At 50.7% G+C, this 20,897-nt stretch overlaps 3 gene segments (V, D, J or C); all 3 read right to left on the bottom strand.

The window, feature by feature from the left end:
- Positions 1–3,206: 3,206 nt before the first annotated feature.
- LOC122903648 overlaps positions 3,207–20,897 on the bottom strand; it is a 369,147-nt gene continuing 351,456 nt past the window's right edge. The window contains 2 exon segments of the V gene segment in view: positions 3,207–3,666; positions 5,082–5,116. Of these exon segments, the coding sequence occupies positions 3,347–3,666; positions 5,082–5,116 (355 nt within the window).
- LOC122903647 overlaps positions 7,244–20,897 on the bottom strand; it is a 267,632-nt gene continuing 253,978 nt past the window's right edge. Inside the window, 2 exon segments of the V gene segment in view lie at positions 7,244–7,703; positions 9,025–9,058. Of these exon segments, the coding sequence occupies positions 7,384–7,703; positions 9,025–9,058 (354 nt within the window).
- Positions 16,152–19,088, bottom strand: LOC122902091. The segment is given in 3 exon segments: positions 16,152–16,636; positions 17,900–18,009; positions 19,033–19,088. Coding segments are annotated over 3 exon segments (486 nt in total).

Below are 20,897 nucleotides of genomic sequence, written 5' to 3' on the forward strand. Positions count from 1 at the left end.
AGGTCATTGATGTATCCTGAGGAAATTGGATGGTTATCTGTGTGTGTGTCTGAGCCCAAGTACCATCCCTGGGGAGGCCTCGGGTGAAACAGATTTCCATGTTTTATTATGGTACAAGATACTGGCCTTGGCATTGAGACACCGGTTTCCCTTCAGCAGGGTGTCTTTCTCAGAGAAATTGTGGGTTACCTATTTCCCTCCTCGCACTGATTCCTGGGGAACTCAGAGCTTTTGCAGATGCCCAAACCTCCCATCAGGCCTTATGTGCAACACTTTCTTCCTGACTTCCTTCTATTCCTCTTACATCTCTGAACCTGCCATCCAGTGAGCAATTCAAGTCCAGATTCAAGAGCCTGTGAAACCAAGCTACTGGAGTGTCCTGGACCCTATGGGTGGTCCAGCCTGAGGGAGAGACAGGGAAGAAGTGAAGTGGACAGAAGCTGACCTGGGCAGGGTGGGCAGAGGAGGGCATAGGGGGACAAAGGCCAGGAGCAGAGGGGGCCCAGAGCAGAGCAGGGTTTCCAGGTTGAGGAAAGAAAGGACATCAGGGTGTAGAGAGTCCCCACAAGGTCAGGGAGGTAGAGCTTATCTGGAGGTCACAGCCATGGCCCCTCCGACCAGAGAGATAGCTGGGAATGGGCATGGTTCTGTGCTGGAGGAGGAATGGTGGAAGGAGAGGACAGAGAGACAGAGGTTCTAGTGACCAGACTCCTCCTATCCCGAGAGATGCCCCAAGGAGAGTGTGGGCCTCTCCTCTTGGGCTACTTTCCTACCTCGATCATATGCATGTCACCCTGAGAATCCTGGAGAGGCTGCTAATCAAGTGTGAGACCCAAAGAAATTAGCAGAGAGCATGATTTCTGACTGACAAAAGGACATTTTATTGAGCGCTGATTGGGTGCCCGGAGCAGGGCTGGGGATGACAGGCGTGAGCTTTGGCAAAAGCCCTCTAGGCCTGTCGGGAGCATCTCAATGCCTCAGTTGGGGGAGCCCTGGTACCCTCTCTTTAGTCTCTGTCCCTCTGCAGGTTCACCTGTCCTCATCCCACCCCTGAGGCACCCCAGCCCTGAGCTGTCCTTTTCCTGGCTTGCATCAGCCTTGAGACCTTAGAGCTCCTTGAGAAATCCATCTGTCCTCCAGCATTGGTCTGCCCGAGATCTCCCCCAGGTAACTCTCCCTAGTGTCTTCATGCAGGGATTCTGTCTGTCCAGCTTGGTCCTTCTGTCTTTAACATGGTGTCTGTCTTTCAGGCTCTCCTCCCTTCCCAGCCAGTGAGACCCCAGGATTCCAGGGAGGAGCTTAGCCATTAGCCTGAAGACCGCTTGGGGTGGGACATGGTCCACACAAGAATGGTAAACATAGGAAGGAGCAGAGGGTGGGCTGTCTTGTCCTGCTGGCCTGTCTTCTATTCTGGAATATTCTTTTGGCTATTCTGGGTAAGAATGAAACTACCCCATGAGGAAAATTGAAGATTCCTTTTATCCCAGAGGCCAGAGGGGATGGTCAACTGGAGAAGAAGATCTGAGTCCCAGCATCGAGGACAGGAAGGGGTCACAGGAACTGGCTCATCCTGTCCCCACCGGGTGCTGCAGAGTGGGAATAGGCTACAGGGGGTGAGATGGCCAGACAAAAAGTGAACTTTCCAGATTGCCAGAGCAATTCAGACCCCAGTCAGAGTCAGGACAGAAAGGAGAGAAAAATGCCCCCAAATTTGACTCTGGTCAGGAAAGAGAGAATAGGGGAGACTCACCTAGGACAATCACCTGGATCCCTCTGCAGAACATATAACACAGTGACACAGCCTGGAACACAAACCCTCTGTCGCCCCCGGCAGCACACAGCCGCCCCGACAAAACCAGGCCCACCTGCAGCTGCTTGGGAGGCTCAAGGTCCAGCCTCCTCCTTGTGGGGGCTGGTCTGGCCCATGGGAGCTTGAGAGGGGGCTCCCTCCCCACCCACATCTTCAGGTCCTTGGTGGTGGAGGGGGGTGAGCTTCCACCCGTCCTGAGCCATGGAGGGGCAGCGGGGAGTGTCTGAGTGACATATCCCATCCCAGGTAGCTTTCTGGAAGGAGCTCTGTGTGTGGCCCAGCTTGCTTGGGGAATGCCACCCGGCAGAACCGACAAACCTGTTTCCACCACAGACATGATGGGGCCTGTGCCCTTGGCTGAGCGGAGGCCATGGAGGCTTCTGGATGCCACCACACATCCTAGACACATGCCCAACCTGGCCATGTGTGCAATAGCAGACATGCATATGTACAGGCATGTGCATACAACCTGACCATGCGTGTGCATGTGTCCAGTCTGTCTGTGGGACGTGGAGCTGGGTCCCAAGGTTCTGAGCTAGCTCCTAGCACAGTAGTCTTCCTGGTTCTCAGGGTCCCTTGCCACCTCCTAAGAGGGTGAGCTGGCTCATGGTTCACAGTTGTCCAGCACACACTACAGAATGTAAACTTGATTTTGAACTCATGGCCCCAGTGACTACCCATGGACATTTTGGTTTAGTGCTTGTGATGGGATCAGTGGTGTATTGGACTCTAAGGGGTCCCCACCTCCCAGGGACCCTGAATACAGTTGGGACCTGATGACACATGTGGGAGGAGGAGGGGTCCTCAGTGGCAGTGTGGGATTGAGTGACTAGGGTCCAGGGACTGAGGGTCCAGTACTGAGTGTGAAAGAGACGTCTGTGGGAGGGGCACAGGACAGTGTTCCTGGGGAGGCAGGAGCAGGGGGTAACCTAAGGAAGGGTGAATACTCTAGGCTGAAAATAGGGAATATCTATACGGGGTAGATAACCAGCCAAAACATGGCAATGAGGGAGATACAAAGAAAGGAGAGTAGACATCTCAGAAAAGAGCTAGTCCCTGATATGGAGACCCCAGGTCCAGGAAGGAGATCACACATTATCCAGGAGTCAATGGAGAACCAAGAGAAAGCCTGCTTTCTGGTGACTGATGTGGTTCACACAAAAGAACAAGTAATGAGACATTGGGGAAGGTGGTCTATCTTGATTTTGTTGTTCGTATCTACTGCTCTGGAATTTTCTCTGGCCCTACACGTGAGAATGAAACTTCCCATCCCAAAACCAGGAGGACGTCTTCTGCAGACCCCTTTCCCCCCAGGCAGAGGAATTACATGTTCACCGCTAAAGGCAGTCAAGTTCAGGACACAGAGTGTTTGAGAGGCAATGAGCAGAGAGGATGATTTCTGATTGAATAAAGGACACTTTATTGAGTGTTGATGGGGTGAAGGGAGAAGGGCTGGGATGACCCTGGGGGAAGGGAAGATCGTCCTGGAGGTCCTGTGTCTCCAGGCCCCGCTGGGTGGGGGAGGGTGTCGGAGACCTAAGAGCACTGTGAGGGGACCACCTTCTTCTCCACGGTTTTGCCCTCGTGCGTGACCAGGCAGCTGAAGCTGCTGTGAGATTGCCACTTGTCAGGCGACAGGCTCAGGTAGCTGCTGGCCGCGTACTTGTTGTTGCTCTGTTTGGAGGGCTTGGTGGTCTCCACGCCCTGGGTGACGGTGCTGCCGTCTGCCTTCCAGGCCACCGTCACGCCGCTGGGGTAGAAGTCACTGATGAGGCACACCAGGGTGGCCTTGCTGGCGGCGAGTTCCTCAGAGGAGGGCGGGAAGAGCGTGACCGAGGGTGCGGACGTGGGCTGACCTGTGGGGATGGAGGGCAGCAGGTCAAGGTCAGAGGTTTCTTCTGTCAGCTCCTACCTCTGTCCTGATGTACGGATGCAGCTGTGCCATGTCCCTGGCTTGGGCCTCAGGTGGCCCTTGCTGTCCTGGGCTCAGGTCAGCCTGGGCTGGGTCACTCATGTTCTGCTGGGAGACTCTGAGTGTCACGGCCTCTAGTTTCTGGGCCCTTCCATGGTCTCAGGCTCTCTCCAGGACACATTGCCTTGGAATTCACCCAGGCCACCCCCAGACCTGGCTCGACTGGCCCTGAGGCCCCGGGAGCCCTCGGCCTCTGTCTGTACTTGGACCTCATTCTCCATGTGACCTCCCCCAGATTGCTTACCCGAGATTTCCTAGATCTGGCCTGTCCCTGGTTGTAGGGCTCTGTTACCAGGTGAGAAGTAGGAGTCCTGGCCCTAGACCCCTCACAGCTTCACATCAGCCTTGACTCCCTCCAACAGACATCCCCAACCGCGGGTACGGATGCTGAGTGGGGAAGGGCTGTAAGCCCCTGGTGCCCGGCTGCAGAGAGTCCGCAGAGGCACAGTTTTCATGCGAGCTGTGTTTTTATTTCTGAGGCTGGGGCAGCTCTGTTCTAGGGCTCTGCCTGCTCTGCAAAGTTGTGCTGAGAGATCCGTCTGTCCTAGACTTTCTGAGTGCCTGGCAGGCACTTTCCCTGTTATCTGTCCCTCTCAGTGTCCCCTGAGCCAAATATCCACCTGCTCAGGGTGTTTCCAGCTGTGGTGGGCTGGGAAGGGATGGACCTCTGCTGCCTGAGTGTCCTGAGACCTGTCCTGTTCATGTGTCTGACTGTCCCCACGGAGGTGGGTGTTCCCAACACCCTGGGCCCCCTTCTCATCTGAATTCCCGGCTTGATCCTTGACCCCTTATCCTTCATCCCCCTGCTTGTTCCAGGGTCAGCAGACTAAGGATATCCTCACTGTGTTCCAGGCAGCCCTCTGTCTGGGGGCACTCCAGAGTTAATAGCCACAGCCTGAGCAGTCTCCAGCCTCCTTCTCTCATCCAGTGGCCCTGATGGCAGGCTGAGCCTCCCTCTTCCTTGTCCACCACCCCAATTGCTCCCAGACCCATGAAGCCAATACCCTGAGTGGGGAGCCCCGTTTCCCTGAACCCAGAGGAGAACTCTCCTTTCAGGAGGGAGCTGGACCCACATAGAGGACCGGGTGGGGATTATTCAGGGTTTGGGGTCTGGTCCCCTACAGCTCTGAACAGACATCGGAGAAGATGACGCCAGTGGAGGCATGAGGCGCAGACAAAGCGGACGAATGGTACAGACCCACAGACCTTGAGCCTCAGCCCTGTCCAGATTGAAAGGAGTGAAGCACACCCCCAAATTGTACCCAAGATCCCAAAGAGGAGGGCAAGGGGGAGACTCACCGAGGACGGTCAGCTGGGTCCCGCCGCCGAACACAGCACACTGTGACACAGCCTCGAACACAAACCCTCTGTGAGCCCCTCCAGCCCTGCCCCAGGCCCACCTGCAGCTGCTCGGGAGGCCCAAAGTGCAGTGTCTTTGTCACGGGTGCTGGCCGGCCAGATGGGCGGGCGATGGCGGGGGTGGCACCTGGGCATCTGGAATTTCATGTCCATGGAGAGTTCAGAGGGCATCCATCCTCAGTCGTGGTGAGGAGCTGGGGAGAATGTCTGCCTGTGGCCTCGGAATTCCCAGCGAACTCCATCCTTAGGAAGGAGATGTGTATCAGGGTGTCCTTGTGGAAAGTGTGAGGAGGCCTGTTTCACACAGACATGATAGAGCTGGGACCCCTTTGCAAACTTGGGACTCGTGGAGGGGTCTTGGATACCACAACATCGTCAGCACGTGCTGACGCAGGCCGTGCAGTTTTGGGGTCCGAAATGGCAAGTGGGTGGGAGGAGAAGCAGGTTCCCCTCAAGCACTCTGGATCCCTACAGTGGGCCCTGAGCTCCAGAATGTTGTCCTTGCTGGTTCATGAGGAAGGAATAGGGGGTGGTTAGTGTGTAGTCCCCGACCTGATCCCAGGGAGGGCAGATGTCACTGTAGCGATGTATGGGCTGAATGTCCACCTGAAAGACCCGGGGGACCCGGGGGGTGCGGAGGCAGTGACTGCTTCCAGCAGTTCTCCTGGACTTCCGTTGTGGGGGTCTTGCTGGCCTGTGGAACAGGGTGTCCCCAGCACTGTGGACACATGCTGTACCCTGGCAACGGACCTTCAAATGGTGAGGGGGCCCTGACCCCCACGGCCTTGGCTGGCACCCAGAGCTGGGAAGTCAGCTGCTGATGTCAGGCAGGGGACACACAGTCCTAGCCTGCTGGTTTCTGTGAGTCGGTGGCACGCTGCTTCAGCTCTGTTGCTCTCCTCCCTGATGTGCCGGGACCTACCCGTGCACACTGCTCCCCCCCCCCCACCCCGGGAGCTCATCATGTGTCTTGTCTCACACCATCGTGGACTGGAACCTCCTGGCCTTCCATCTGGCACTGACTGGCGCTGGTGGGGACTGAGGCGACAGAGCGTTCTTTGCTCACGTTCTACCCGGCACTCGGAGTAGACCCTGTACTCTAGCACTTCCCGGTCCTCGCGAGAGTTGCCCAGCATGGCAGCGTTTGGAAAGGGACCAGTGCCTTTGTGTGTGGTCATCGTGTGTGGTCGTCGTGTGTGTGCATCGTGTGGATGTTTGTGTTCACTGTGCGTGTGCGTGCGTTGTTTTTCTTGCTCAGCACCCACACTAACTCCTAAGTCCATGAGTCAGTTGAGAGACCTTGTGGCAGCCCATTTCTAGAATCTGACCCTAGATTTTTAACACAGAGGCCCCAGGCAGGTCACCCCAGCTCAAGGGGCGGATTCCTGGGTTGGCTGGCCTGGGAAGGTCCTAGAGAGCGTAGCTGGTGTCTGTCTCCCAGACAGAAGGAATCCAAGTGGGAACCAAGGGGCAGCGTGGGAGGAGGAGCCCCCAGTGGGAGTGGGGCTGAGCGTGGGAGTGACCAGTGTCCTGGCAGAGTGTTCTGCCCTGACTGTGACGGGGAGGGTCTGTGGTAGAGGGCACAAACCATGTCCCGGGGGAGTCAGGTCAGGGTGTCCCCTAAGGAATGGCAGGTGTTCTAGGATGTGATCGTGGGAAAGGTCCCCAGGGGAAAGAAACCCAGGGAACTCACGGCCCGGAGAGGAGGGCCCTACAAGGAGAGGAGAGTGGACGTCTTATGATGGGTTCTAGTTCCAGATCCTGAGAGCCCGGGCTTGGGGAGACCCTCGAACATTATCCCCACAGAACGGAGAGCCAATGTCAGCAAGGGCAGCAATGACTGACTGTGGCCAAGGTCCCCACAAAGAAAAGAATGCATAGAGCCTTTGTGAGGGGTCATCTTCTATCTTGGTTCTCCTGTAGGTATTTTCTGTTTGGAATATTCTTTGTCCTTTTAGGTGAGAGTGAAGCTTCCCCTCCCAAAACCAGGAGGACGTCTTCTGCAGACCCCTTCCCCCCGAGGCAGAAAAATTATATGTTCAGCTAAAGGCGGTCAAGTTCAGGACACAGAGTGTTTGAGAGGCAATGAGCAGAGAGGATGATTTCTGATCGAATAAAGGACACTTTATTGAGTGTTGATGGGGTGAAGGGAGAAGGGCTGGGATGACCCTGGGGGAAGGGAAGATCGTCCTGGAGGTCCTGTGTCTCCAGGCCCCGCTGGGTGGGGGAGGGTGTCGGAGACCTAAGAGCACTGTGAGGGGACCACCTTCTTCTCCACGGTTTTGCCCTCGTGCGTGACCAGGCAGCTGAAGCTGCTGTGAGATTGCCACTTGTCAGGCGACAGGCTCAGGTAGCTGCTGGCCGCGTACTTGTTGTTGCTCTGTTTGGAGGGCTTGGTGGTCTCCACGCCCTGGGTGACGGGGCTGCCGTCTGCCTTCCAGGCCACCGTCACGCCGCTGGGGTAGAAGTCACTGATGAGGCACACCAGGGTGGCCTTGTTGGTGGTGAGTTCCTCAGAGGAGGGCGGGAAGAGTGTGACCGAGGGTGCCGACGTGGGCTGACCTGTTAGAGGTATTATGGAAGGAGGTAAGACCCTTATCATCCATCATCGGTCACTTGATGCCATTTTTTTGTGATGTACATGTACCTGAGTACCCACTACGTTTCCTTGTTTCAACTCAGTGTGTGCAGGTTTAGGCCATGGAGGGCAGTTTTAGTTTTTCCTTACACAACTGAGTACGTTTGCTGGGAAGCTTTGAGTGGGACACCTGCCTGCACTCATCTTGACACTCTCCTGGGACATTTCTCCTCACACAGATGGCCACATCTCACTCCTGCTCCTACTTCCTCTGTCTTTCTGATGGTGTCTGTCTGGGGCTCTTTGTCTGTTTCTCAGTCCCGCAGGTGATTCTGTGAGCTGTCTGACCACTGGTTGAATAATCCTGAGGACATTCAGTGCTGAGACTCCAGTGCTCAGGGTATTAGAGTCTTTGCTCTAATGATTCTGTTTTTACTTAGAACTAACTCTCCTGGGCTGTCCTGGATGGAGTGGGAACTTCACTAATCCCATAAAGTCTATCTGTCTGTCCTAAGGTCTCCGTTATTCCAAATCTTTCAGCAGCCTCTCCGTTCATCGCCTGTGAGCCAGTCACATCCCTAGAGCCTTTATGTCCTAGATTCTGCCTTTCGTGCGGACAGGATGTACGTCTTGCAGAGACTCAGGAGTCTACATAGTTTTCGCATCCCGTCATTGCATGATACTTTCTCTAGGTCCTTCTCTTCCCTGCACAGCCCTCTGTGTTGCAAGTTTCCCTGAGACCCCCATGCCAGCTCAGACCTCTGTACTGTAGACCTAGGAGGCCCAGGTGAGGCTGTTAACACTTGTAACATTCCTGGCCATGGATCCAGTGTCCCATAGCTCTGGGGACCTTCTCAGAATCTCTGACCTGTGTGTCCCTAGCCTAGGACCTGAGGGTGCTCCATCCCTCTAAAGGCACCAAACGGTCATCCCCACAATGCTCCCTGTGCCCTCTTCCCTTTAGGATGGGGGACCCTAGTGCCTCCCAGAGACAAGGATGAAAAATAGGGGCCAGATAGGACAGAGCACACATAGGACCCACAATGACCTTGGCAGAGAGAAAGTGGAGTTTTTAGTCATCCCAACCATTGCCTGCCTCTCAGGTCGGAGGTAAGGGGCTGGTGATGACCAAAGAAGTAAGTAGGAAAATGCATACAGGGAAGGGAGGAGGTTGGGTTCCCAGAGACTGGGATCCCAGGTGAAAGCATGGCCAAAGCTGTGACAAGACATGCAGAGAAAAAAAAATAGCAGAAAATCACCCAAACCTCTGGGGGAGCAGGGAAGGAGGGAGATGAGAAGACTCACCTAGGACGGTCAGCTGGGTCCCTCCGCCGAACACCTAACACTGTGACACAGGCTCATACAAAAACCCCTTCTGGGAGGCCATGCCCCACCCACTAGCCCCCCACCTGCAGCTGTGGTGGAGGAAGTGGGGGCACTCCTCTAGGCTGGCATCTGCTCAGCATGGAGGATACACACGGCCCCCACCCCTAGCAGATGATGGGACCAGTGACCCCATGTGTTCTGCAACAGGATCCTTGGAAACAATTCTTCCAAGGGGAGTTGATATCTGATCTGCTCTTGGTTTTACTATCTGCCAGGACGTAGAATAGTTTGCGGAAGTCCTGTGTGTCCTTTTGAGTTAGGTTCCATGGAAATGAACAGGACATCTCTTCTTCACATGTTCAAAGAATCCCAATTCCTTAGTGATACCACGATGTGAGGGCCCTGTGTTTCCCCTCCCTCCCAAACCTTCCTTTTCAGGGAAAAACAAAGGGTTTATGGGTTTATGGCCATTGGAAACTTCCTATGTCCCCAGCCATCACTCCAGAGGGGTCAGTTTTATCTTCTTGGGAATGTCCTAGTTAGGGACTGTCCTAAGAAAAGTCTGGAGTGGTCCTGTAGGACATGCCAACCTGTGTCCAGGTGGCCTTTGGAACAGCTCCTGCCAATTACCTATCTGTAGTCATGTTCAGGAGGGTCTGTGTATGGTTTCTGTTTTGTTCTTTTCACAGAGTCTTCAATCCCCACTCCCACTAACCAGAACTGGCACCAGTGACTGATTTTGCAGTCAGGATGGGTAGGCACAGATGAGCTAGACTTGGTTGTCAATCAGGAAGCAGGATTATAGAGAACTCCTGGGATCATGTGCCTGTGCCCAGGAGCCACCTGAAGAAGCTCCCAAAGGACTGATGTCCATCTGTGCAGCCACATTTCCATGATGTACAGAGGAAACCCAGTTGTGATCCCCCAACCTGATCCATAAGATCCCAGAGTTTACCAGGTCATCACACAGTGATAATTTAGCAGGGTCAATGGAAGGAGCCTACCATCCTTCTATAAAGTGGGGGAACACTTCTTTTCCTTAGATATGAAAGGTGTCATGAGGATAATAAAGAGAAGATGAAGGCACTCTCCCATGGACATGTGCTGCCCTGCCCTCACAGGAGAGGGAAGACAGAGCAGAAGTACTGCCATGACACACCCTTCCCATCATATGGAGTCACTAAAACTGCAGGTAGTTAATGCTACCTAAAAAGGTCACCTTGACTTGGGCCCTTTGATGCAAAGAAACCAACTATCCTGGCTGGTGGTTTTGCCAAGTCCAAGCTGGACTTCCTGAATCTGCTGATGCCAGAAGCCCTTTGCAGGAAGAGGATGCAGCTTGAAGGGTTCAGGGAGGCTGTAGCTTCATATTCACGTTGAAGAGTCCCAGGACTGTCAGCTCAGCCCCCATGGCTACTTGACTGCAAAGAAATGTAGAGTGATTTGAGAGATTCTTACAGACCCAAGGGACCTGAAGACACATCCACCAATCCCAGAGGCAAACCTTACTCCATAGTCACAAAAGGAAAAGAAAATACCACCAAATAACAACATCATTTATATCACTCCATGAATTCACTTACGAGAAGTGTAAGGCTTTTGCAGAAAAATAGAATATTATTTTGAGATTAAGAAGTCCATCTGCAATTCAATCAATTTGATACACAACATTGATAAGAGAAAGTAGAAGAACTATATGATCTTCTCAATAGATGCAGAAAAAGTATTTGACAAAATACAGTATCCTTTCTTGATAAAAGTCCTCTGGCTTTAGGAATAGAGGGAACACAACTCAACAGCATAAAAGATACATATGAAAGACCCACAGTGAATATCATCTTCAATGGGGAAAAACTGAGAGCTTTTCCCTTAAGGTCAGGAATACAGCACGGATGTCCACTCTTAACCACTTCTGTTCAACATAGTACAGAAGTCCTATCCTCAGCAATCAGACAACAGAAGAAGGAAAAGGCATTACATTGGTATAGAAGTCATACTTTCACTCTTCAGAGACGATAGGATACTCTGTGTAGAAAAGCCAAAGACTCCACCAAGAAATTGCTAGAACTGATACAGGAGTTTAGTAAAGTCACAGATAAATTATCAATGCACAGAAGTCTGTTGCGTTTCTTTCTTTTTTTTTTTTAATTTCTTTTCAGCGTAACAGTATTCATTGTTTTTGCACCACATCCAGTGCTCCACGCAATACGTGCCCTCTCTAATACCCACCATCTGGTTCCCCCAACCTCCCACCTCCCACCCCTTCAGAACCCTCAGGTTGTTTTTCAGAGTCCATAGTCTCTCATGGTTCACCTCCCCTTCCAATTTCCCCCAACTCCCTTCTCCTCTCCATCTCCCCATATCCTCTGTGTTATTTGTTATGCTCCACAAATAAGTGAAACCATATGATAATTGACTCTCTCTGCTTGACTGATTTCATTCAGCATAATCTCTTCCAGTCCTGTCCATGTTGCTACAAAAGTTGGGTATTCATGCTTTCTGATGGAGGCATAATACTCCATAGTGTATATGGACCACATCTTCCTTATCCATTTGTCCATTGAAGGGCATCTTGGTTCCTTCCACAGTTTGGTGACTATGGCCATTGCTGCTATAAACATTGGGGTACAGATGGCCCTTCTTTTCACTACATCTGTATCTTTAGGGTAAATACCCAGGAGTGCAATTGCAGGGTCATAGGGAAGCTCTATTTTTAATTTCTTGAGGAATCTCCACACTGTTTTTCAAAGTGGTTGAACCAACTTGCATTCCCACCAACAGTGGAAGAGGGTTCCCCTTTCTCCACATCCTCTCCAACACATGTTGTTTCCTGTCTTGCTAATTTTGGCCACTCTAACTGGTGTAAGGTGGTATCTCAGTGTGGTTTTCATTTGAATCTCCCTGATGGCTAGTGATGATGAACATTTTTTCATGTGTCTGATAGCCATTTGTGTGTCTTGATTGGAGAAGTGTCTGTTCATATCTTTTGCCTATTTTTTAATATGATTGTCTGTTTTGTGTGTGTTGAGTTTGAGGAGTTCTTTATAGATCCTGTATATCAACCTTTTGTCTGTACTGTCATATTTGCAAGAGTCAGTTTTGTTTCTATACAGTAAGAATGAAGCAGAAGAAGAGAAAGTAAGGCATCGATGCCATTTACAATTACACTGGAGAACCATAAAATACATAGGAATTAACCCAACGAAAGAGGTAAGAATCTGTACTCTGAAAACCATAGAATGCTTATGAAAGAAATTGAGGAAGACACAAAGAAATGGAAAAATATTGTATGCTCACAGGTTAGAAGAACAAATATTGCTAAAATGTTGATGCTACTCAAGGCAATCTACACATTCAAAGCAATCCTTATCAAAAAGCCATCAGCATTTTTCAGAGCTGTGGCAAACTATCCTAAAATGTGTATGGAATTAGAAAAGACCCTTAATAGATAGAGGAATGTTGAAAAAGAAAACCAAAGTTGGAGGCATCACAATTTTGGACTTCAAGCAATAACGGAGCTGTAATCATCAAGCAAGTATGGTACTGGCACAAAAACAGACACATAGATCAATGGAAGAGAACAGAGAACCCAGAGATGGACATTCAACTCTACAGTCAACTAATCTTTGACAAAGCAGGAAAATATATCCAATGGAAAAAAGATAGTCTCTTCAAGAAATGATGTTGGGAAAACTGGACAGCCACATGCAGAAGAATGAAGCTGGACCACTTTTACCACTACTTACACCATGCCAAAAATTAAACACAAAATGAATGAAAGACCTAAATGTGGGTAGGAATCCATCAGAATCCTAGAGAAGAACACAGGCACCAACCTCTTTGACCTAGGCTGCAATAGCTTCTTACTACACACATCTCCAAAAGCAAGATAAACACAAGCAAAAATGAACTATGAGGATTTCGTTAAGATAAAAATTCTGCACAACAGGGGATGCAATCAGCAAAAGTAAAAGGCAACCTATGGAATGGGAGAAGAAATTTACAAAGGATATATCAGATGAAGAGCTAGTGTCCAAAATCTCTGAAGAACTTATCAAACTCCATACCCCAAAACCAAACAATCCAGTGAAGAAATGGACAGAAATGAGTGAGACATTTCTCCAAAGAAGACATACAAATGGCCATCAGACACATGCAAAGATGCTCAGCATCACTTGTCACCAGAGAAATAGAAATCAAATCCACAATAAACAACCACCTCACACTAGTCAGAATGGCTAAAATCAACAAATTGGGAAACAACAGATGTTGGGATGGATGCAGAGAAAGGGAAACCCTCTTACACTGTTGGTGGGAATGCAAGCTGGTGCAGCCACTCTGGAAAACAGTGTGGAGGTTCCTCAAAATATTAAAAATAGAACAACCCTACACAAAAACAGTGATTCGAAGGGGCACATGCTGCCCAGTGTTCATAGCAGCATGTACACAATAGCGAAACCGGAAAGAGACCAGAAGTCCATGGTGCTTGAATAGATAAAGAGGATATGGTATAGAGATATACAATGGAATACCACTCAGCCTTCAAAAGAATAAAATCTTGCCTTTTGCAATGATGTGGATGAAACTAGAGTCTATTTAACAAATAAGTCAGTCAGAGAAAGAAAAATACCATATAACTTCAGTCATATGTGGAATTTAAGAAACAAAACAGATGAACATAGGGGAAGGGACGGAAAAATAAAATAAGATGAATACAGAGAGGGAAGAAAACCATAAGCAACTTTTCAAACTTATAGGAAACAAAGTGAGAGTTGCGGGAGGGGAGTTAGGTGGGGGGATGGGGTAACTGGGTGATGGGCATTAAGGAGGGCACTTGTTGTAATGAGCACTGGGTGTTACATGCAACTGATGAATCACTAAATCTACCCTCATTAATAGTACACTATATGTTAACCAAATTGAGTTTAAATAAAAAATTTAAAAAAGAAGTTATTGATGGTTTCTGCTTAGAATTGGTAATGATGTTGTACTCATTCTCTTTCAGTTTCCATGTTTCCAGTTCACAAATGAATTATATACAGAATAAATGATATGACATTACATTTGTTTTAAAATGCTGCATATGAGGAGTTATTCTGCTGTGAGTGGGTCACTATGACTCGGGGACTTGGTCGATAGGAATGTGAGGGCTCTTCTTTGTCTTGTCTCTTTGTGTCCTCAGTTTTTTCATACTGCAAACTTAAAACAATGAATAGAACATTTTGTCTTGGGGTGACACTAGCTCTGGGTAGGGTGTCATTCTTTCCAGCAGGAACCATGAGATGAAGGAGACCTGAGTAGTCCCCTTGTTCCCTGAGGTGTTAGTGTTTCTGTCTGAGAAATGGACTTAGGAAGATGCTGATCCCTGTGTTTCTACCATCTCCTAGGTAGATATGGGGACCCATGGCTGTGACAAAGCGACAAGGGAACCCCTATCCTCTGATGCAGTGTGGCCCAAGAGAGCATAGCATTTGAAAGTTCTGTCCTGGGGCAGTCCCTGCCCCCCAGCAAGTCTGTGGAAGGCAGCTTCATGTCCCCGAGGAGCTGGAGGTTCAGACAGGGTATCTGTCAAACCTAGGGACTGGAGGACTGGCAGAAAGAGCAGGGCCTGTATCTCTGAGAGGTTGACATGTGTGCCTCAGGCCCTGGAGTGATTGTGTCTATGACTAGAAACAGCAGGTGTACTCTCGACAAAGCCATAGTGATGGCAGATGGAGGAGTCCTATGGGTCTGGTGTTTGGAGACCCTGTGTACTCCGGGAAGCCTGAACTTGACATGGGTCTCAGGCTGGTCTGAACTGCCTTAACTCTACTTCTGAATTCAAATTGACTCTGTCATTGGGACAATCCCTGGAAGCCTTTCCTGAGGCCAGCATAGTGGCCTTTCTTATTGACCTGTACTCCCGAGGCACTCCTTTATGCAGGCTGACATCACTGCTTCATCCCCAATCCAACGGTAAATGAATGTGTCAAGGGTTGGGACATTATTGAATGAGGTCCCAGCCACTGCAGGGGTCACCTGGCTGCATGTGCAGTCAGGATTGAGCCCCAGTGAGTGATAGTCTAGTGGGCCCATGCGTAGGAGGGCGGAGGGCCCTAATGCTTGGGGAAGCTTGACCTTGCTGTAGTCCTCAAGCCACACTCACCCTCCTGACTTATCTGCCCCAGTCCAACTAAACTCCTTGAATGGAGTTGACTCTCTGTCCCAGGGACAATCATTGGATGCCCACTTGCTTGCCTTTCTCACTGACCCAGTTCTCCAAATCTCCACCATACGCAGGCCAACATCATCGGCTTCATTCATAACCTACCCAGAGAGTAGCGTTCTCCTTGACCTCACTGACTGAGGGCCAGCCCCCTGCTAGGGCCACTTTGATCCTGAACCTGACCCAGGCCCATCAGAACATAAACTGGGCTTCCTTGTGCTTCAGCCTGACTCTTAGATCTCAGCACTAGTGCAGGGGACTCTGGTGTCTTGGAGAGTGTTCCAGGGCTCCCTGAGTTGGTTGGGAGCGTCAACGAGGTTGGGGAGTGTTAGGCTACAAGATGTTAAACTGTTTGCTGTAGAACTTGCTATGGTCTTTCCATAGCTGACAGGCATTGTGGAAGTTTGAGAAATGTATTTCTAAGGTGCACTGTTCACAGCTTTCCTGGCTCCCTGCTAATGGGCCAAACATGGACTGCTCATTGGGTGGTCATCGCTCTCCCTCTGGGTCATTTGTACTGGGACAGGGAAGTTCCCTCCTGCTCTGAAAAGCCATATTTTGGCTCAAGGATCACCTTCCTTCTTATTGTTGTCTGTGCCCACTGCTGGCTCCGGGAAGCCTCCCCGTTTCTCCCTGTTACCCCATAGGCCCCCTGGTCCCTCTCAGTCAGCTTTTTGCACTTTACAGGTGACAAGGATCGCATGGTGGTGCTCCCAGATCCACAGGACTCTTTCCTGCTATGTGTCACTGACTGGGACAAACAGAGCTCAGAGGGGGTCCTTTCAGAGTTCCTTGATTCGACGATGAGCGGATAATATCACATGTTCCATAACTGTCCCTTCCCTTAACTACCAAAACTTTAACCTAGGCACAACCAGATAGAAAACACACATCAGAAATATCAGATGATAAATGATGAGTTCTTTATTGAGCAAATAATAAACAGGGATGGCATTGTGACCTGCCTGCTCTGAGCAGAACCTGGGTGGGGACTCAGGGGGGCATGGTGAGCTGGCAAAGGGGTATCTGGGAGAGGAAGGCCCCCATCCCTGGAAGTCTCAGGGACCTAAGAGCACTGTGAGGGGACCACCTTCTTCTCCACGGTTTTGCCCTCGTGTGTGACCAGGCAGCTGAAGCTGCTGTGAGATTGCCACTTGTCAGGCGACAGGCTCAGGTAGCTGCTGGCCGCGTACTTGTTGTTGCTCTGTTTGGAGGGCTTGGTGGTCTCCACGCCCTGGGTGACGGGGCTGCCGTCTGCCTTCCAGGCCACCGTCACGCCGCTGGGGTAGAAATCACTGATGAGGCACACCAGGGTGGCCTTGCTGGCTGCGAGTTCCTCAGAGGAGGGCGGGAAGAGCGTGACCGAAGGTGCGGACGTGGGCTGACCTGTGGGGCATGGTGGGCGCAGTGGGTCATTTATTCCTTTTCCATTTGCGGGAGACCCTCATATTAGTGTCTCTAACATCAGGGTTAGAGACACCCACAGGCCTGGGTGTCCAGGCCCAGGGCATGGGCCCCTGTTTAGGGACCAATCTCTGTCTGAGCAATTATTCTCATGAGGGTGGCTTTCATCTTCCTCCAACTATTTCCCATCCCTCATGGGTAGATGTCACACTGTACACCTGCCATCTCCTGACTTAAGAACCCTCTGGGCCCTGGCCTGTCACACAAATGTCTGACCCTCACTCTCTTGGCCTTTTCCCAGGACATTCTGTCTGTCCCCGGAGTGGTCTCCTGTGATCTGGTATTTCTGCTCTGGAGGCCTCTGGATCTTTCCTCTGTGGCAATTATATTTACCCAAATGTATCTCTCTTGAAGTCTGTAATGAGCCAAGGACCCCATAAGATCACGGTCTGCCTGAAGCTTCTTGGGTGTCCCCTCTGCCTTGTCCCTTGGTGTTTCCGCTGGCCAGTTAGTCAGTTCAGTAGCCATACTGTCCATACTGGCTTTCATTTTGTAGCTGGTCGTTTCCCATAAGAGCCAGGAGTCCATCTTTTCCCTACACCCTGTCGTTCCATGACCCTGTTCCAGGCTTCCTGACTGGAGCACCTTGTCCTCCCTGCTCTCTCCTGTCTGGCAGTGTTGTTTGGCTCTCTGCCCATAGAGCGCTGGGCAGCAGCCTGGAGAGGCCGGCGGGAACCACTCCACCCCTGCAACCATCCTTGGATCCTTGTCCCAGAGCCCTGGGGCCTTCTCAGAACCTCTAACCTGTGTGTCGCCAGCCTAGGACCCGAGGGTGCTGGGTCCCTCTAAAGGCACCAAATGGTCATCCGCCCAATGCACCCTCTGCCCTCTTCCCTTCAGGATGGCAGACCCCAGTGCCTCCCAGAGATAAGGGTGGAGCAACAGGGACCAGAACAGAGCACACGTAGGACCCAGCACGACCCTGGCAGACAGACAGAGGAGTGTTTAGTCATCCCAACCATTGCCTGCCTCTCGGGTCGGAGGTAAGGGGCTGGTGATGACCTAAGAAGTAAGCAGGAAAATCCATGTGGGGAGAGGAGGAGGTCAGGGTCCCAGAGGCTGGGATCCCAGGTGAAAGCATGACCAAGGCTGAGACAAGACACAAAAGAAACAAAAGAAAAAGGCAGAAAATCACCCAAACCTCTGGGAGAGCAGGGAAGGAAGGAGGGAGTTGAGGAGACTCACCTAGGACGGTCAGCTGGGTCCCTCCGCCGAACACATAACACAGTGTTACAAGCACATACAAAAACGCCTCCTGGGAGGCTGTGCCCCACCCACTGACCCCCCACCTGCAGCTGTGGTGGAGGAAATGGGGCACTCCTCTAGGCTGGCGTCTGCTCAGCTTGGAGGAGACACACGGCCACCACCCCTAGCAGATGACAGGACCAGTGACCCCATGTGTTGTGCCACAGGATCCTTGGAAACAATTCTTCCAAACAGAGTTGATAGCTGATCTGCTCTTGGTTTTACTGTCTGCCAGGACGTAGAATAGTTTGTGGAAGGCCTGTATGTCCTTTTGAGTTAGGTTTCATGGAAAGGAACAGGACATCCCCTCTTGGCATTGTCACGCAATCCCAGTTCCTTAGTGACACCAAGAGGTGAGGGCCCTGTGTGTCCCCTCCCTCCCAAAACCTTCCTTTGCAGTTAAAATCAGGTGGGTCTGGGTTCATGGGCCACTGGAAACTTCCTATGTCCACAACCAGCACTCCAGAGGTCTCAGATTTATCTTCTTGGGAATGTCCTAGTTAGTACTGTCCTAAGGTAAGTCTTGGTTGGTTCTGTAGAGAATGCCAACCTGTGTCCAGATGAACTTGGGAGTAGCTCCAGCCAATCCCTTATCTGGTCTCATGTTTGGAATGGTCTGGTGTGTGACTTCTGCTCTGTTCCTTTCAAAGAGTCTTCATTCCCCACTCCCACTAACCAAGACTGGCATGAGTGACTGATTTCACGCCCAGGGTGGATAGACATAGATGAGCTAGAGTATATCCTCCATCAGGAAAAGAGCTTAGAGGTGTCCTAAGGTCATTGTGTCTACCCTGGAGCCACCCAAAGAGGCTCCCACAGGATTAATGTCCATATGTGCAGCCACATTTCCATCGTGCATAGAGGACAACCCTGGTATGATCCCCCAAAGTGATCCATAAGATCAGAGTTTACCAGTTCCCCACATAGTGATGATTCAACAGGGGAAGATGGAGAGAACATACCATCCTTCTATAAATGGAGAACAATAGGGGATAGTTTCCATTTCTTCTTTTTCCTGGATATCAGAGGCACCATGGGTAGAATAAAGAGCAGTCTTTAGGACTAGGAGCTACCCAGCTAGGGTCTGCAGCTGGGTAGCTGTCACACTGTACACCTGCATTTCCCTCATGGGCACGTCCTGCCCTTTCCTCACAAGAGAAGGAGGACAGAAAGGACATACGACAGAGGGACCCAGAGGGAGAGTGATGACCACCCAATGAGTGGTCAGGGGTCAAGGTCAAGGTCAAGGGTGCCATGAGGCACCCTTCCCATCAAATGGATGGAGTCAGTGAACCTGTAGGTAGTTAATGCTACCTAAAGAGGTCTACTTGACCTGGTCCCTTTGATGCAATGTAGCACCCATTCTGGGCGGTGGTTTTGCCAAGTCCAAGCTGCACTCCTGAAGCACCTGATGCCAGAAGCCCTTTGCAGGTACTGGAAGCAGACTGAATGTTTCAGAGAAGCCGTGGCTTCATATCCACATGGGAGATTCCCAGAATCGGCATCTCTGCCATCATTGCTGTTATCTTTTTAGGGAAAGTAGAGTGATTTGGGACATTCTTACTGACCCAAGGGACCCGAAGACTCATCCACCAATCACAGTGACAAACCTTATTCTATAGTCATAAAAGGAAATATCATCAAATAAGAACAGGACCTGAAATGTAACTCCTTGAGCTCTGTTATGGCAATTGTGATAACTCTGATGAGAAAAAGAGTTTTGGATTAAATGGTTTATTCATAGTGTTTGTGTAGGTTTGATAATAATACTTTTGTTTCTGCTAGGACCTTATCTGTCACTCCATAAATAAAATATTTATCTATAGAAGATATGATATCTGGAGCTTGCTTCAAAATATTTCATAACAGAGCAATTATTCTGTCGTTGGATCAGCATCATCAGGAATTGATAAACTGCAACCCGGAGTTTATGAAAGTGGAGGTCTTCTTATTCCTCCATCTTTGTATTTTGGTGTTTTACTCTTCCTTAATGTAAACTTACAGGAAGTGAGGGGTCCTACGGCAGGCAGGGAGATTCCGGGCTTCTGCCTGCAGGGCCATGGAAATGAAGGAGACCTGGGTGGTCTTCTCCCTCATTTGGGCCTCTGTAGTCAGATCCATGAAATGAGGCCATCAGATGCTGTGTGATACCAGGACCCTCTACTCTTCCTTCTACATCTTAGGGTTCTCTAGGGTGGGAGTGGCAGGATGAAACCTTAATAAGATGTCCCTGTGCTCTGTACCATCGTGGTCCTTAAACTCCCTGGCTTTGTAGGCTCTGTCCTTGGCCTGACTCAGCTCCCTAGCAGTTCTGGTGAAGGCGCCTCCTCGTTCCCCATAAGCTCCAGACATAGACAGGGGGATTACCTGGCCTGCTTCAGGGCCCTGGGAGTGTATGTCTGACACCAGACTGCATGTGCAGTCAGGATTGAGCCCCAGTGAGTGAAAGTCCTGTGGGCCCATGCGTAGGAGGGCGGAGGGCCCTAATGCTTGGGAAAGCTTGACCTTGCTGTAGTCCTCAAGCCACACTCACCCTCCTGACTTATCTGCCCCAGTCCAACTAAACTCCTTGAATGGAGTTGACTCTCTGTCCCAGGGACAATCATTGGATGCCCACTTGCTTGCCTTTCTCACTGACCCAGTCCTCCAAATCTCCACCACACGCAGGCCAACATCATCGGCTTCATTCATAACCTACCCAGAGAGTAGCGCTCTCCTTGACCTCACTGACTGAGGGCCAGCCCCCTGCTAGGGCCACTTTGATCCTGAACCTGACCCAGGCCCATCAGAACATAAACTGGGCTTCCTTGTGCTTCAGCCTGACTCTTAGATCTCAGCACTAGTGCAGGGCACTCTGCTGTCTTGGAGAGTGTTCCAGGGCTCCCTGAGTTGGTTGGGAGCGTCAACAAGGTTGGGGAGTGTTAGGCTACAAGATGTT

This window comes from Neovison vison, chromosome 3 (assembly GCF_020171115.1).
Source record: "Neovison vison isolate M4711 chromosome 3, ASM_NN_V1, whole genome shotgun sequence".
Classification (NCBI taxonomy): domain Eukaryota; kingdom Metazoa; phylum Chordata; class Mammalia; order Carnivora; family Mustelidae; genus Neogale; species Neogale vison.